This window comes from Phasianus colchicus, chromosome 2 (assembly GCF_987193195.1).
Source record: "Phasianus colchicus chromosome 2, bPhaCol1.hap1.1, whole genome shotgun sequence".
Classification (NCBI taxonomy): domain Eukaryota; kingdom Metazoa; phylum Chordata; class Aves; order Galliformes; family Phasianidae; genus Phasianus; species Phasianus colchicus.
Window position 1 is genome coordinate 87360751 of NC_143437.1, and position 17665 is coordinate 87378415.

Genomic DNA, 17665 nt, shown 5'->3' on the forward strand with positions numbered 1-17665 from the left:
AGATAAACAAACTATAAGTATATACAGACTAGGAACTTTGCTAAGATACATATTTAAAAAAACACAACCCCTTGCAATACAAGTGTCAGAAACTGACTTAACTACTTAATAAAAGATAAACCAACCATGAATTTTATAATCAGTGATAAGTCGGATGAGTTTGCCTCTCCGTAGATAAATGTGAGCTACAGCATGGTTTCACTTTTCCAGTTTAAATACACTTCTGCAAGGAATAAGCTAAGAGAAACATGTTTACATAAACGGGTAATTTTCTTCAATTCCTGAGCAACTCTCAGGCAACTTGACAGTTCAACAACAAAACATATGAGTGAAGTTATGAACAAACAGAAGTATGAGTAGATAGTACAGACCACAACATTGATAATGCTGTAAGAGTTCAGATGGAAGGTCCACCTAGCCATGTCCTCCTAGTATGCTAGATACTGTGGACAAGTGTAAGACTACAGCCAATGTAGGGTAGTCCTTCCTGGAATACTCAAATGATAACCATTTGCTGCTTGAAGAACTTCTTGAATTGGAGGACCATACCACGGCCTTCTCTCCTGTAAACATGTCCAAAATTCCCGTGATCCCAGGTAAAATTTTTGCATTCACACTCACAAGTGAAATCACCTGATACAGGTATCACAAAATCACAGAATTGCAGGGGTTGGAAGGAACATCAAGAGATCACTTAGTCCAACCCCCCTGCTGAAGCAGGTTCCCTACAGGTCACACAAGTAGGCCTCCAGACAAGCCTTGAATATCTACACAGAAGAAGAACCTGCAACATTTTTGGGCAACCTGTTTCTGTGTTCAAAATTTTAGGCCATTACTCCTTGTCCTAATGCTACACACAACCAAGAAGATCCTGACCTCATTCATTTGCCTCCTACTTCCCTTCAGAAATTAATAAACATTAATCAGATCTCCTCTCAGTCTTCTCCTTCCCAGACTGAATGAACCCGGGTTACTCAGGCTTTTCACATACAGGAGATGCTCCAGGCCCTCAATCATCTTCGTGGTCCTCTGCTAGACTCCTTTTAGGAGATTCCTGTCTTTTTTGAACTGGTGAGCTCAGAACTGGATGCAATAGTTTAAATGCGGCCTCAACAGGGCAGAGTAGAGGGGGAGGATCACCTCCGCACTCTTTCTAATGCATTCCAAAGTACCACTGGCCTTCTTGGCCACAAGGGCACACTGCTGACTCAAGGCCAACCTGTTGTCCACCAGGACTCCCAGGTCTTTCTCTACAGGGCTCATTTCCAGTAGGTTATCCCCTAATCTGTACTGATGCATGCAGCTATTCCTCCCCAGGTGCAAGACTCCACATTTGCTTTTGTTAAACCTCAGGTGTGTCTGCCAATCTTCCCAGTTATGTAACATCAGCAAACTTGCTGAGGGCAGATTCTATCCCTTCATCCAGGTCATTGATGATGATGTTGAACAAGACTGGACCAAGCACTGACACCTGGGAAACATTGCTAATTGCATGCCTCCAAACAGAGTGCTGATCACTACTCTCTGAGCTCTACCACTCAGACAGTTTTCAATCCACCTCACTGTCCACTCATCTATCCCACATTTTCTAAGTCTCATAAGGAAGATGTTGTGCGAGATAGTGTCAAACTCTTTGCTGAAGTCAAGGTACACAGCATCCACTGCTCTTCTCCTGCCCAGCCAGTGATGACATCTTAAAAGGCTACCAGGTTGGTCAAGCATGACTTCACCTTCGTGTATCTATGTTGACTACTCCTGATAACCTTCTTCTCTTTCAATTGCTTGGAGATGGCATGCAGGACAAGTTGTTCCAACACCTTTCCAGGGATGAAGGTGAGGCTGACGTGCCTAGTTCCGGATCCACCTTCTTCCCCTTTTTGAAGACTGGAGTGACATTGGCTATCCTTCAGTTTACAGGCACCTCTCGCATTTGCCAAGACCTTTCAAAAATGAGACAGCAGTTCAGCAGTCACCTCTGCCGGTTCTCTCAGCACATGTGGGTGCATCCCATGGGAGCCCATGGATTTGTTTGTGTTGATTTTGGATAGATGCTCTCTGGTCAGATCCTCCACAGGAAAGGCTACCTTTATCTCTTTCTCTTACCTCCAGGGTCTGGGATTCCTGAGTGCTAGTCTTATCATCAGAGACTGAAGCAAAGGTGGCATTCAGGATCTCTGCTATCTCAGTGTCTCCTGTTACCAAGGCACCCAACTCGTTTATTAGGGGACTCACTTTTCCCTAATCTTCCTTTTATTGTAGACATACTTAAAAAAACCTTTTTTTTATTCTTTACCTCCTTTGCAAGGAATAATTCCAAGAGGACCTTAGTCTTCCTTCCTTGTTGCATCCCCTCAGGCCCCGACAACATTCGTATATTCTTCCCAGTTTTACAAGCTCTTTTTCCACATTTCATGGATCCTCTTCTTTCCTTTTAATTTATCCAAGTTCCTTGCTCATCCACGCAGGCCTTTTCCCACCTTTCTTCAATTTCTTACTCTTAGGGATTCTACAAGCTTGGAAGAAGTGGTGTTTAAGCACCAACCAGTTCTCATGGGATCCCTTACCTTAAAATGCTCTAATTTTGTAAAGTTGATGTGATAGTCAGACGACTTCTCTTCCAGTTCTCTGAAAATTTAATTATAAGTTTTAATTCACGTGTCAGGAGAAGTCCAGATGCTTAAAATGCTTTTAGTTTTTGCCACATATAAAAGGCATTAACTTCTGTATTAGTCGCAAAATCTTACACTGTCTTCTCTCAGCAATTTCTTTTTATTAATATCCACTGCTCTCTTCTTCAGTATGTTCCATTATCAGCATAGGGTTTATCTTCAAAGAAAAATTCCAGGAAAAGATATCTAAGTAGTTCTCAAATTTTATAAAATAAAATGAATAAGTAAAGAAATAAAAATATTTGCATCAAAAAATATTTCTTTCAGAAAACCCCACATTTTGTATGCACATTTTTTTTTTTCATCAAGATAATAAAGTATTTAACTGGGTAACCATATTTGATATACTGGCAAGAATTAGTTAACACTGTGCCCACCATTACAATTTCAAACCTTAGATAACTTTTGATTGTATCACTTGTGTCTGCAAGATATGCCTTTCACTCTGTCTAGAAAAAAAAAAAAAGAACTTTGTCAGTGAATAAATTGCATCTCATACTGTTCACACAAAAGAATATGAAGTTCTAATTATGAATAAAATAAGTTCTTAGTAGTGTCATAATATTTTGAGGATATAAGTGAAAGTCAGAAAAGAGAACAAAGAGGAGAAAAAAGAATTGTTTTTTTCTTACAAAACAAAAAATTTAGGCCAGATCCTCAATTTCCATCATGTCAAAGGGTTGCAGGAGTCAAAAACTGCCAGTGGCAGTTTTACCCCCAGTACACTAAAGCTCCATTGATGTATCAGATTCATTCACCAAGGAAAAATACTACCGTATGTGGCAGGAAGCCCCAGGCCAAAGAGTTTCTCCCATGAATGAAAAGTAGATGAGTGAGTACTTCATCTGCTAGAGCAATGAAATATCTCCTCTAAATTTCGAGAGAGAAATACTTTATTTTAGTTGTTCAAAAATCAACATTTTCTTGGCACATAAAATCGTTAAATGTTTGTACCATTGGTATTAAATGGCAGATGAGAGAGAAACTGTGAGAGCAAGCAAAATAACCAGTGTTTTCTATTTTAAGGGTCTTCAGAGATCTCCTGGAGCAGCACTTGCAGAACACTATGGACTAAAAGAAGTTGCCAAAGTTAAAATGTCCAGTTCTTCAGAAGTGCTGATACTTGTTATTCCTAGTAGGCCTGAGTAGGAATAGCACCTTTGAAAGTCATGCAAGTTTTATTTAAGTAGTTACCTTTTAGGCACTCATCTGCAGAAAAAGAGACTGGCTATTTAGTGTAACTTTTGAAAATATGTGTGACTTTCAGCACTTTGAATTCATGTCTCAGAAGCATGTCTGTTCTTAGAAAAGTAGTCTGGAATCTCCCAAAATCAATCTGAAGTGAAACTTCCTTAATACAGAATTTACTACAAGTGAAAAAGCAGAAAAAGAAGTGCAAAGTAATTCCAGAATACCACTAGTGCATAAGTAAGTATTCCTTGTAAATAAGTCATTCATTAATAGAAACAGGATATAAATAAATGTTTGAGACTTCTTTCAAATACGTAGAGTTCTTTATATGGTACATTTTAGAACATTCCACAGCATCTAAAATATATAAAAATAAATATCTACAGTATTTACAAAGTATGATACAATCCACTCTTTAAAAAGACTTGTAAAGACATGTTGCTTAGCTCATACTGAGGTAAGTAGGTTTCCATAAGACTGAGAAGAAGTAGAAGAGGCAGTCGTTTTGCAGGAATCCTTTTGTCCAGTTGTTCTAGTCTGTAACACAGCTAAAAACAATTGCCATTCTCAGCTGTATTGAGCCAAAGTCATCCTTGCTGTAATTCCATTGAGGTAAGTTTAGTTACACTAGGGACAAATTTATCCCATTCTGCATTCTCTGTGTTGCCAGTGCATTCTGCAGAAATTCTCACTGCTTCATCTAAATTTGAAGACACGCTCACCCCTGGTATGTGGAGATGCAGTTCCATTGACTTCAAAGGGCTGAATGTAGCTGTAATACCTGTAAGATAAGAATTTTAAGATGAATTTACTGCTTGTAACAGTTGGCTAGCTCACCCTGCAACTGGCATTTTCTCTGAATGGTATAGAAGTGTTGATTTACTAACAAAATAATCTGCCAGAAAACGTTTCAAATTTCACTGTAAATTTTAAAAGACTTCTTTCCTGAAGCCTTAGGGGATTTCTGATGTATTAAACTTTTAAATATGTTCAATGTATTAAACATGCATTATTTGGTAAATTGCCCTGTTGATCCTTATCCATGTGACACTGAACAGCAGAGCACTACAGGTTCCTCTGTCAATACAAAAGAATTATGACAAATAATAGACTAAAACATCACCTCCAGTCCCACGGCCATCTGGGTTTCACTGCTGTGATGCTGCTTGCACCATACATATAGAAATGACAACACTAAGGGAGAAGGGCAAATCTGGCTAACCTGGTCACAATATGGAAAGTAGACAGTAGTTAATGACTAACCATCAGCTGCCTACTTTGGAGAGTGCTGAAAAGCTTTTTAGGCACTGCTGACTGTGTTTATAGGGTGTCAGTACAGCTAGCAAAGCACTAGTGTCCGTTTAGACATATGTGGTTTACATGTAGAGATGGGAAGTGTAACATGCTTCTGGACCAACAACAGTATGCCTCAAAATCAGGGAAAATCTCAATAGGTAGTTTCTGATACCCATGTTTACATAGCCTACTTGAGCCTAGATCTCTTTTGGTTGCTTAAACATCTAGAACATTTATTTGTATGTACATATAGATACTGAATAAAAATCCCATCCTACAATACTAGAGGAAGAAAGTCCTCTCTTTAATATCATCATATAGAAGGAATTCATTTCTGGATTTGATTTCTAGCATTTTAGTATAAAGTGCTTTAGACATTGTGGGGTATGCTACTCAGTCTTTAGCTGATGCTCCAGAAAAGCATCCAGCAGAAACCTATTTCTGGGTAATTAACACTGAGGGATTGAAACTGAACTAAGTGAGTCACGTGCAGTAGTGGAAGGCCTGCACCTTCAGATGTAATTAATTTCATTCTTTTTAGGTACCTGTATTAAGAATTGATTACCTGTCCTTAGAAACACCAAGTTCTCTGTTAACAATATATAGCTATATAGTCCTAGCCTAAGATAACTTCTAGACAAACAGTGCTCACATATCTAGGAGAGCAGGGATGAATTCCATCTTTTGTAAAATCCTACTAGAATATAAAATATAATGTATATATATGTAATAAAAAATATAAAATCATAATTCAGATGTCATTTTCCACTTATTCACAAGACTAGAGAATTGCACAGTCATTTTAGTGTCTACATAAAACTAGCAAAGTTTGAACAAGTTCTGCCTTTCATTTTTAACTATGCTCATCAACCTGTATTGGAGAAAAATCAAGAGTGGCTTCTCCACTGATTCTGAATACATATAAAAACCTATCCAATACGGAAAAGAACACAAAATGTGAGAAAAGAAGTTCATGCCAATTTCTTATTTGATCAGCTCAACTCACATCAGAATTCTTGGTGAGCAGATCATTTGAAATAGCCAAGGACATTTACTTAGAGCTAGTTAGCTCTAAGTAAAATATATCTGCTTATAAACAGATTGCAACATCACAGAAAATTATTTTCACATCTTCAGCTACCTATTCTGTGTTTACTTAGGAAATTAAAGGATGCAGAGATCCGAAGAAAATATTTAAACAAAATATTTTTACTCTATGCCTTCTCCAATTGCAGCTCAGACTTTGAAGGAGATTAAATGAAATTTTGATTCATAAATATATTATCAAATTTGCAGCATACTCTGTAAAATATATTTTGTAACTTACTTTTCTTACTGTCAGTTCTTAATTGTGAACACCTTTTCTCATTATACTCAAAGACTATTCTATGCACAGTGAGATTTTACTAGCACAGCACCAAAAGACATGGGGACAATGATACTGTCAGTGGGTAATTAGTGCATTACCATTTGCCGTAAGTGTGTTTATGTTGGTCAGTACAACATGTTCTGAATGTTTTGAAACATTGTCAAAATTGCTGATCTGGGTGGTCAAAGATTTTCGACTCTCTGTACTGGCACGACCTCTTGTGAGTCGTTCATCATGGTGACTGTGAATACCAAAGACGCAACAAGAAAACGCTGCTTTAAATTCTTCTCTAAACTTCCCTGTCAAACAGAAGAAAAGAGTAATGACAAAAAATTGTACTGTAAACCGTGTTTCAAACAACTTTATAGCTTAGAAAAAAAGGAGTTATCTAATGCAAAATTAATCCAGAACATTAACATGTTTTTCTATCACCACTGAAGCAGCAAACGACATTTTAAATGGCATTTTTAGTGGGGAAAGACAAAATACAATCTTCATAAGAAGATATGTGCGATATGATATGAAGTCTAAATAATTATTCACAAGACAGGATGGACAAAGTAGAACGACCTATGAAATTAAGGTATGGATAGTTTGTTGATTAACAACACATTAAAAAAAAAACAAACAACTATTTGAGCAATAGTAGGCTTAAGTGACTGCATCATTACTTTACATGTGAAATGAGAGAGGTTATTCTGTATTTCAATTCCAATAAATTTTTTAAAATGTATTCAACACCTAGTAGTCTGCTTTCAGAGCTTGGGATAAATTGTTCAGATCATCCTCACACTAGACACCACACACACACACACACACAAACGAACACAAAAGGAAAACGTGTAGTGAGGATTACCAAACTTTTTTCTCTCTGCTGTAATATCACCAGTTTTGATCATGTTTCTGCAGCTCATAGCCGACTAAGACGAATAACAAACTAAGACAAACATAGACTCGTAAGTAAACAGCATCCTGATTGGTTCATTAACCTTGAAACTAGGCACAGTCTGGCCCTGCAAGTATAATTAGACACTTGCAAACTCCAAAACCTGATAGCTGCATAGAAAATGTCAACTGGGGACAGCCCTTGGGCTGTGCTAATTCAGACATTATCCAGTGATTTAGGAGAATCGTAATTGTTTCAGACCGAAGTCATGCCAGTGACTTCTCCAATAAACTAATGGCATGGACAGTTGAATTCAAGCACTTGGACTTGGGCCCTGGCACTCTTTTGGTTAGTTATAGGTAGATAGTCTGAAGATAATGGGATTCATCAGGAAACAGGATCTAGCTCTCTCTGGAGGAGTGCAGCTGACGTTATGCAGTCATTATTCTTATTTACTATGGCTCATTACATTTAAACTGTACATTAAATTTGAATTCTAGATAACTGCAACTTACCACTGAGGAAGTTATAAATAATAGGATTGGCTGCACTGTTTGCATATACAAGCCAGTGTGAGAACGTGAACCAGGCGTATACGGTTTCTCTGTCGTCAGCGTGATTAAACATCCCAAAAACCCTAAGGAAAAAGAAAATCAAACCTGAAAGATGGCAAAATTAGAAATCATATAAAAAGGATTAATTACCAAATTCTAGCCTAATTGTTCCTTTGATTACTTATTTGCAGTATCTGAAAAGCTCATTCAATGCTTCTGTTTGCTTGAGAGTATAAAGTCCTCTCCCTGTGGCTCAGCGTCTATACTTGGTGGTTTTGCACAATATAAAACATAAGCACTTCGGAAAAGTGCAGATACATGACTTTTCTGCTATGTAGCAACATCAGTGGGTGCTAGATAAGTTGGGAAATGTTGTTTCTGACCAATTCATATAACTGGGATTTCCAGCTCTGGGACCTGTTATTCAACAGGATCTCTGTGGAATTGGAAAGGCACTGAACTGGCCAAGAACTGAGCTATGGAGGCCACAGTAGCAGCTTCTGTACTCCAGAGAAATCTGCCCTGATTCCTTACGCCCAATTTTTTCTTTTTAAACACACATCTACTTGCAGGCCTACTCTGCTAGTGTAGTGGAAGGAGCCTCTGTAGTTCCTCTATGGTTTAGACCAGATGGGGCCTGAGTTGGAAATACTTCTTTATTTCTGTATTGCCTACTAAGTGATTTGAGCATGAAAAGTGCTTAAATCAGACTCTCAGAAAAATGTCAGAATTCAGTGAGATGTATTCTAGCCTCCAAATCCAACTTTAAAAATCAAATATTTCTCAAGTACCAACAAAACAATGTTCCTTTTTTAAGGATCCTTTGCCTCTTGAAGTCAGTTAATAGCTTCAAAATCAAACCTTCTGCTATATGTCGTTATTTATCAGTATGTCAGTGGTCTCAAGAGATGTAACTATATCAAAACTTGTCAAGCTCTGTACAAAAACAGTGTAAACAATTACATCTCAAATGAGAAGGAGAGAAAAGGGTAAAAAGTTAAAAAAAAATACACAAAAAAACAACAAAAGCAAAACCCCAAAAACAACAGCTTAATGGAAAAACTGAAGGATTATCCTAAAAATAGATTCTAAACTGGGTTTCAAAACAGTACTTGATGAAGCTTGGGTAAAAGTCCTTAGGGCTAAGCCATTACACTATTTTCTCTGGCAGCTTTCAGCTGCTGTTTTAGGGAAATGCACTTCCAGGGTTCATTTACAGCAAACAATCTGTACTTCCATGTAAATGGCAAGTTTTAATGAGAAGATAAGATAGATCACTTTCATGAGGAAGAGATTACTAATAAGGCTTGTACAATCTGTCCTAGATTTTCAGTACTGTAGATAAGTTAGGTTCATTTTTTTCTTGCAAATATATGCTTATTTTCAGTTTCTTTATCATGAAATAAGAAGGCTTTGTCCTTCAAAAGTATCTGTCAGAATATTAAGATTCTCGTAATGGAGGATTGATTTTAGACAGAAAACTTTACCGAGTGTTTACATTTTGGGATAAACCTTACCTTTTCAAGATATTGAGGATGCTAATTGGCAGATAGCAAAGTGCAAAAACCAGGAGGACAACCATTAGCATACGTGCTGTTTTCCTTCTTGCACGAATCTGTTTTATTTCAGCTGCCACAGCACTGATCTTTGACTTTGTTGACTGTCCCAGCCCTCGTTGCTGTGCTGAGGACTGCAGAGACTTCCATTTTTTCTGAACAACAGAAGAAGTTCCAGGGATCTAAAAGGACAGAATAAGAGGCATCCTTATCATTGGCACTTGAAAAACGAGCAATATAAGTAGTTTTAACAAGAAAAATAGACATATTGGCATGTCAAGATAAGCTTGTATGAAGAAGTATTCTATTTTATCATATTAATTTATACAGCTGGGAGAAACAAATCAGATTTTAGACAAATTTGAAGGAGTGCCATTTGTCCAATATACCAACTTATGCACTAAAATTATCCTTAGTTACCACTTGATTTGCCTTCATATCTTCAGACTATCATACTTAACAACCCTACTTCTACACTTATTTTGCTGACGAAGATGATGAAGACATAGATGAAGATCTATGTCAACTGTTTTCTCATATGACTGTATTTTATTCTATTAACATGTTGCTAATTTAGGCTATGACACAGATTTCAGTGATAAAAAACAAGGCTTTAAAACCTACATTAGCCGTAAAAATTTCAAACATGCAATCTTGATGACAGTGAAGCAGTTAAAGAGATTGTAGCTAAAATGTGGATCTTGCAAGAGTCTTCAAAACTGAATGGATATGCAGTAATGAAGGGGGGATCACAGAAGAGTGTCAAGACGTAGGAAGAGTTAAACTGATCATAGACAACACTCAAGGGGTAGATGTAGCACTGAGCTACATTAAAAAGACATCTGTCTTTGCTTTTTGTCCTTGTACAAGCCTCGTACAAGTGAAATAAAGCAGTTTTGTTCAAAATTACTTCCTGTGTGCAGCCATATGTGCAAGACTATGGATGGCAAGGATTTTCTCAGAGAAATCAATGTTATTTATAATGTTTTCAATATTACTCATTGTAAAAACTTTTTGGGCAGAAGCATAATTCTATAATGAGTAATGCAATTGTCTACAGGATGATGAGTCCCACGAGTGTAAAATGGTTCTTGTTTAAAATTATCTGAAGAATTCTCATCCTCTATTGTAGAATTTTAAAATTAGGTCTTATCCACAGAAACTAACTAGAAGGGAATGAAATTTTGGATACATTTTTCAGGAAGCAAAAAACAAAGAAACCAAGTTAAAATGGAAACACTTATTCTAAACTAAAAAAATGCACATGCAGAATTGTTCTAGAATAGCTGTTACGTATTTTTCCATGAATAGCTTCCTTGCATAGAGAAGCACTTAACTGAGCATCTATGTGCACCATCAAAACTGATTTATAACTATTGGATTATCTGGCAGTATTGTGTTAAAATGAACAAGAAAACAACAAAGCAAAACAGAGAGAGATACATAATAACCGTTTTGCTTTGTTGTTGGTAGTTTTTTTCTTTAAACAAAAGTCTGTATGAACACAAACCAAAAAAAGGAACAGAAAGGGAAAAGGGAAGGGGAAGGGAAAGGGGAAGGGGAAGGGGAAGGAGAAGGAGAAGGAGAAGGAGAAGGAGAAGGAGAAGGAGAAGGAGAAGGAGAAGGAGAAGGAGAAGGAGAAGGAGAAGGAAGAGTGAAAGGGAAAGGAAGAGGAAGAGGAAGAGGAAGAGGAAGAGGAAGAGGAAGAGGAAGAGGAAGAGGAAGAGGAAGAGGAAGAGGAAGAGGAAGAGGAAGAGGAAGAGGAAGAGGAAGAGGAAGAGGAAGAGGAAGAGGAAGAGGAAAGCAAACAAGCCTTGCACTTATTCACTTTCTTCTGTTCATTCAGTTAAATGAGGATTCCTACTCATTCAGTTAAACCAAAAATGCCAGTTTCATACCTGGACATATCTTGTTCTATTTAAAGGGATTTAATCATTTAGCTGGGGGTTGTAGTACTGCAATGTGTACTTGCCATGCACTACAAAGATGGCATGCTAAGATTCTGATTCTGGTTTATAGTGGGTATTCTGTATTCTCGTTCTTTTAACTTTGAAGATTTTCCTTCCTTTTCTCATGTACTGAGGGTTTTTTTTTTTTTTTTTTTTTTTTGTAGCAAGAACTCATCAAATAATGGAGATGTAAGCAGTAAATAATTAGCTAAATCTCTTCTGACCTCTCCCTCCTGATGATGCTGAAGATTCACAAGAAGAGTTTTGTGACCATCTTTCTTAATAGATGTAATTTCAAAGAAGATAAAGAGTACTTGCCTCAGAATTGTGAATGGCTATTTCTACAGAAGTGTTAGACATGACTGTGTACATGGCTCGTTCAGTTATGTATGGTCTGCTCAGGTAGAAGGAGCTTTTCTGCTCTGTAAGCAGTCTTCAATAGCAAGAGATGATCAAAGGTAGGGACTGTATACAATATACAGTGCCACTGTACATCAAAGCAACAAATCTTCAGAAGTTTGCATTGAGAACCTTTCCTTCTTTTTTACCTATCCACCCTTTTTATCTTTGTCTTTACTTGACAAAGAAGTGGGCCTTGCTACTTATAGTCCAATAACCAGTGATAAAGTAAGAATTTTATCAGAAAAAAGTACCATCTACCCATAGATGCATAGTTGAACCAGGACCATCTAAGGGACAGAACACTTCAGAGAGGTCTACATATACAGAAAGATTTACAAATGTATTTAGGTAAGCACACACATGTATTATATATGTACAAGTATAAACATGTTATTAAAATACATGTATTTGCTTTGGTTACTGAATCAGTTATACAGTTAGTTGTATAGTATACAAGCACGAAAAGTTGTGCCGTTATTCTCAGATTCACCTTCCCTCTATCTCCTCAAATTATTAACAAGGGATTTACGAGTAAGCTCAGTCTCCCCAAGTGTAAGAACAGCTTGCAGAGAGTTGGAAGGTGTATTTCAGCTGCTAAAATAAAATTGGGCAGGGCTCCTGGTTGTTAATATAAAACGACTTTAGTGTCAATGCATTTGGACATCAATAAAACCAAGTATACAGGACTTGATAATATGAATTATGTATCAACTCTTTTACCATAAGTCCACTCAGTCCTATTTATTTGTTTAGATTTCACTTTTAATCCACTTAAAATCCACAAGAGAACACTGTCACTAAGACACTACTTCCTTTCTAATAAATAAAATAAATTACTCAAAATCCTGGTGTTTGTGGCATGATTGTTCTTCCCTTTGCACAGATGAATCATTGAACAAAAGACTGCAAAGTTTATATGTGAAGATCTGCCTGAAAGGCACAGTCAGTAATTTTAAGATCCCTTGTACAAAGTACAGAAAAAATACTCTGTAAATTTCTCTTATCTTTAGTCATCTGAATGTTAGTATGCACAGAACACTCCTTTTAAAAGACAAACAAACAAACAAACAACAACAAAAACAACAACAACAACAATGAATCAATGAACCTTTAGAAAAATTGTAAGGCACAGAAGGAATTTACTGTTTGTGGTGTTTCTTCTGTCACATACACCTGGGAGGCATTGCACCTTGCAACAAGACCACCATATTTAACTACAGTTCTCGTAAACAGCATCATTACTTAACTGAAGATACTACCAAATAATACACTTACAGTGCTGCATTAATTTGCTCTACATGACTGATTATGGCACACCTTTTGCATCTAGTGAAATGCCTGATGTCTGCAGCCAACTCGCAGTTGTTAATAGATATGAAGCAGTTTTAATTTTACTTACTGCAGACTGTTGTACGTACTGCTATCATCTAAGCTAGAAAACAAAGTTTCTGCAGTTTCACATCAACTGACAGTCATAGGTATATAACAGTACTTATCTTTTTGCCACCAAAAAAAACCTAAATCCCTGTGCACTTTTTAGTGTACAAGATGTGACAACATGGAACATATACAGAAAAAGGGTTCATGTGAGAATCAGCCATGGTCATAAAAGCAAGCAAAGAGAACTAACACAAGTGACTTACCTGGCGACACCACAGCTTTCGAAATATTTGCAAATAGGCCAACACCATAAGACACAGTGGTGCCATGTACGTCACCAGGAAAAAGCATGTGTGATACATTTTGGGGTAAACCTCAGCTGGAAAGATAGTTAAAGAAAAGAAAAATGTGTTTAAATATGAGTTGAAGTCAAAATCATTTTGTGCCATTATTCATACAGATATCCGTGTGTATTTCAGACACAATACATACTAATGGAAGATGCATCCAGTAATCTTATTATCAGGATTTATTTTTTAATTGCTTCCATACCCATTGCCTTCATATGACATGATTTCTTTACATTCTCTACATGATTCTGAAGTTTTGCTTTTATTAAAACAGTGAACATTATCTAAACAGTAACTAACTCATTTTAAGCTGCCTCATCTTTGACACTTTTAACAAGTTGTCTTTAGTTTTAGAACCAGAAATGGCCATTATGTAGAGTGACAGTATGTTGCAAAACTTTGCACTGTATGAGCAGTTAAATTGCATGGTAATTAATGTGTTACATTTTGAACTAGAAGAAAAAAATGAGTGATTATATTAATTTCTGAAATTTTCAAATGTTTCAAAATTATGAGATCTCACTGAAACTCTGTTGACTGTAGTTTTAACTTTAGAAATATATATCATGGAAATAGAAAATTGCTATGTAATTGGAACTATATACCATACCAATGAGCAAAATCTTGCTTGTGTTCACTGCTAGTGAAGGCAGTAGAAATATTGCCATTGATATTTCACAGCATTGATGGATATGTGTTCAAACAGTTCAGATTAGAAGTGTTTGGCTCCTTACTTGTTTTAAGACTCTGTAGCAAATGATCTTACTAACTTTCACCTGAACAGCTGCAACTACGAGCTCTCGTGAATATCCCTGTGGGAGGAAGGCCATTTGGGTCTTTTAAAAAAATATTTGATTGATTGATTGATTGATTGATAATTAGCAGTAACTTGAGTTTGTATATTTTCTGGTGATCTCAAAATTGTTAAATTGTTTTTGTATTTCAGAAAAAGCAACCTCACCCTGGACCAATCAGACAGGGAAATATTAACATCCAGGCTCCACAGGCGGAGAGATTAAGGAGAAACTGAAGGCATGTGACTTACTGGGATCACAGGAGGTCAGAGCTGAAAGCACATTCCTGCTATTCAGGAGGTGCCACCCGCCTCCTCAGAGCTCTGCAGGCAGCCAGGCCCCATTCAGGTGGAAGGACAGTGCATATTTAAAAGGACATCTGGAGTTTATGGCTTCCAATTTACCATTCCAAGTAGAGTGAAACATTAAATGAGCCTAGCTATCTACAAAGAACTGATGAACCAGGTTGGAGGAAAATCCTAAGACTTGCCTTTGAAGTTTAGCCACCTGGAAAGTGCCAGCTGCTTAACATCAAAGGAAAACTGTCCCTCCTCCACCCACAGCAAAGCTCTTTGTAGAACTTTTCTCTAAGGAGCATGACTCTGTTTAGCTTCTCAAGCCAACAAAAAGCTTTAAAGCTGTTCGACAATCACAGCAGAAAAGAGGAGGAAGGGCGTGTTTGGGGTGCTGTTCATTTATCAAGCAAGTGAGTTGCAGGCTCCTTGAATGAGAGCATCAATCAGTCTGTGGGACCTGGCAATACATCAGCTGTCTGATTGGAACCACTGATCCTCTTACTCTAATGTGGAAAGCTGTTTTTGCCATCCACAACTGCCTTAATGGACTGTGGGACAGGGCAAAGATAATTCTTTGCCAGAGTAATCATCGCTTTAATAAGAAATTAATGATTCTCACATCACTGGCTACTGTTTTGCCAAAAAGAGAGAATGGGACAAAAAGAAAACAAATAGTCACAGGGACAGGAATTGAGGTGGGACTGGCATTCCCATATAGCATGATTGCTCCACCAGATAAATGACCAGTATCCTACAGTTTTCTTTTGTCTGTTGCAGGGGTTACTAAACAAACTTCAGACTTTATTCTAAAGTTTCCTTCTCAGATCTGTGTTGCAGTCCCAGACTTTAGTTAAGTAAGTAGGCATAAGTTTGAAATTACATCTTCCAGATTTTGCCAGAATTTTATATATGAATATACGTATACATATAAACTGAAAACAACACAGACTCAAGAGGTTTTATTATGGCTAGCAAACAAAATATTTCTGTCAATCATAAATGCACAGTTAAATTGGTACCTATATCAGCTTCCCACAGAATAGGGAAAAGTAGCAACTTTTTAGAGCATCTATGGAACATTCCCAGAATGTTCCCCCGTTAATCTCAGGAAGATGCCTATGCATTTTTGGACTTACCAATATGCAGAAGCAAAGCAGCTTAAGAACTACACTTTTAGAATAAAGCTCAATAAGTAAAAATGTTGGAAAGTACCCGCATATAGTAGAGAAAATTATATTACACAACACAGTTGCTTTCAAACTGTGTTCCTGTGTCAGAGTACTTACAACTAGTTAAATACTAAAATAACATTTCAAAGCAGTTATATCATTCTTGCGGTATCAATCCATCACAATGCCAAGGCTGATTTCAGTATTCACAGTAATCTGGCTTCCTGCTGCATTAAAACATTCCTTACATTTTGCTTTAACTTCTGCATTTTTAAACCACTTAATATAGTTCAAACATTCTCACCACTTGCATTTATTTTGGACATAATAACATAGTTCGTTTGCGTTTTTAGTATCACTCACACACTGTTCCAGGTCATATCTAACTCAAGTAGCTTCTAACACTATGCAACATAGTTGTGCCTGTTCAATAGCTGCACAGTGCTTTTAAATAACTTACAGCATTGATCAACATTCAGGGTCTGTTTGTTCTTTTCTACACTCCAGGTAGCGATACAGGATGTATTCTACAGGACGCATCCTTCACGTAACAATGCAATTTCCAGCTATGTTATTTTCCAGAATTAAGACAATGTGTTTTTGTACTATTTTATGAGTAATCTAGGAGGAAATGGAACACAAAGTCTTCCTTTTGTCTCCATTCAACCATATAGTATTTGGAAAGGATTATCTCCATATCATATGCAAAGGGGTTGGCTAGTGCACTTTGGCTTACACCCTTTTTCACGAACAGCTCTTAGAGAATGTGTTTAGCTGGCTTGGACACATTATGAGCTCATTTTAATATATGTTTCTTTTATTTTGGCACTTTATCATCAAATTCAGCACATAGCAATTACAGACTATTATAGAACTGTGGCCAAGGCTGGCTCCTTAAGTGAGTTGGATCCTTCTGCATTCCCAAATAAAATATTGTTATTAGACAGTACTCAAAATGAAAAACCCTCACCCTAGAATTGGCAATGAATTTTATATTCAGGAATGCCAGAAGCAATTAAAAAGGAATTGCGCCTAGTTTTAGATTGAACTATTACACCATTTGCAGTCACTGGCATCTGTCCAACCACATGTTTGAAATGTTATTATTAGTCAGAGTGGCTACTATTTGTTCTCCATTTAGGAGCCCAAGTGTCACAGTGTGGATCAGACCTTCCAGACACTCACCAGACTAGTACAGATTTCAACAGCTGAACCTAAGTCTGGGTACAGCACTGTCTTCTGCTTTGGCATCTCTGACATTTTCCTGGACTGTTCCAGACATCCTCGTGTCTGTTAGTCCCCCATAGCACCTCATGTTTCAACGGTCCTAAGTTCCCAGAACTAGTATAGAATTCTGAAATACTTTGGAAAGTGTCATCAAGCACCTCCTGTTAAAATTTCAGTCTTGACAATTCACAGTTTAACATCCTTGGGATATAAGGTGCACATGATACTCTGAAAAGATTTCATTAGATGAATCTTAATTTTAGACAACATAAATTATTTCCAGTTCTAAAAGAAGCAGTTAGCACTCAAATATAAGCACTTTCCTCTTCACAAAATTTCACTCTCCTGTAGCATTTGCTCTTGAGTGTCTGCAGTTTCAAGCACATGTACTGCAAGTATGACTTCTTAGGAACAAATTTCCTTCTCCTTCAACCTCCTCCTGGTTAGATCTCTTTCACCTTAGATACTCTATAGTCAAAAAAGACAAAATAAAACCCAAGGAAAAATGCAAATGTTCTCATGGAAAATATTAGCTCTTTAATCATTCTTCTGGCTGCAATGCTCACCCATCTTTTCT

At 37.1% G+C, this 17665-nt stretch overlaps 1 protein-coding gene across 1 annotated transcript in view; it reads right to left on the bottom strand.

Moving 5' to 3' along the window:
• Positions 1-4275: 4275 nt before the first annotated feature.
• HCRTR2 (hypocretin receptor 2) overlaps positions 4276-17665 on the bottom strand; it is a 31239-nt gene continuing 17849 nt past the window's right edge. Inside the window, exons 4-8 of the mRNA XM_031611178.2 lie at positions 13516-13631; positions 9483-9703; positions 7927-8048; positions 6624-6824; positions 4276-4641 (exon numbers count right to left, since the gene is read on the bottom strand). Coding sequence (XP_031467038.2) covers positions 4448-4641; positions 6624-6824; positions 7927-8048; positions 9483-9703; positions 13516-13631 — 854 coding nt within the window. The 3' untranslated portion in view covers positions 4276-4447. The remainder of the gene's footprint in view (positions 4642-6623; positions 6825-7926; positions 8049-9482; positions 9704-13515; positions 13632-17665) is intronic.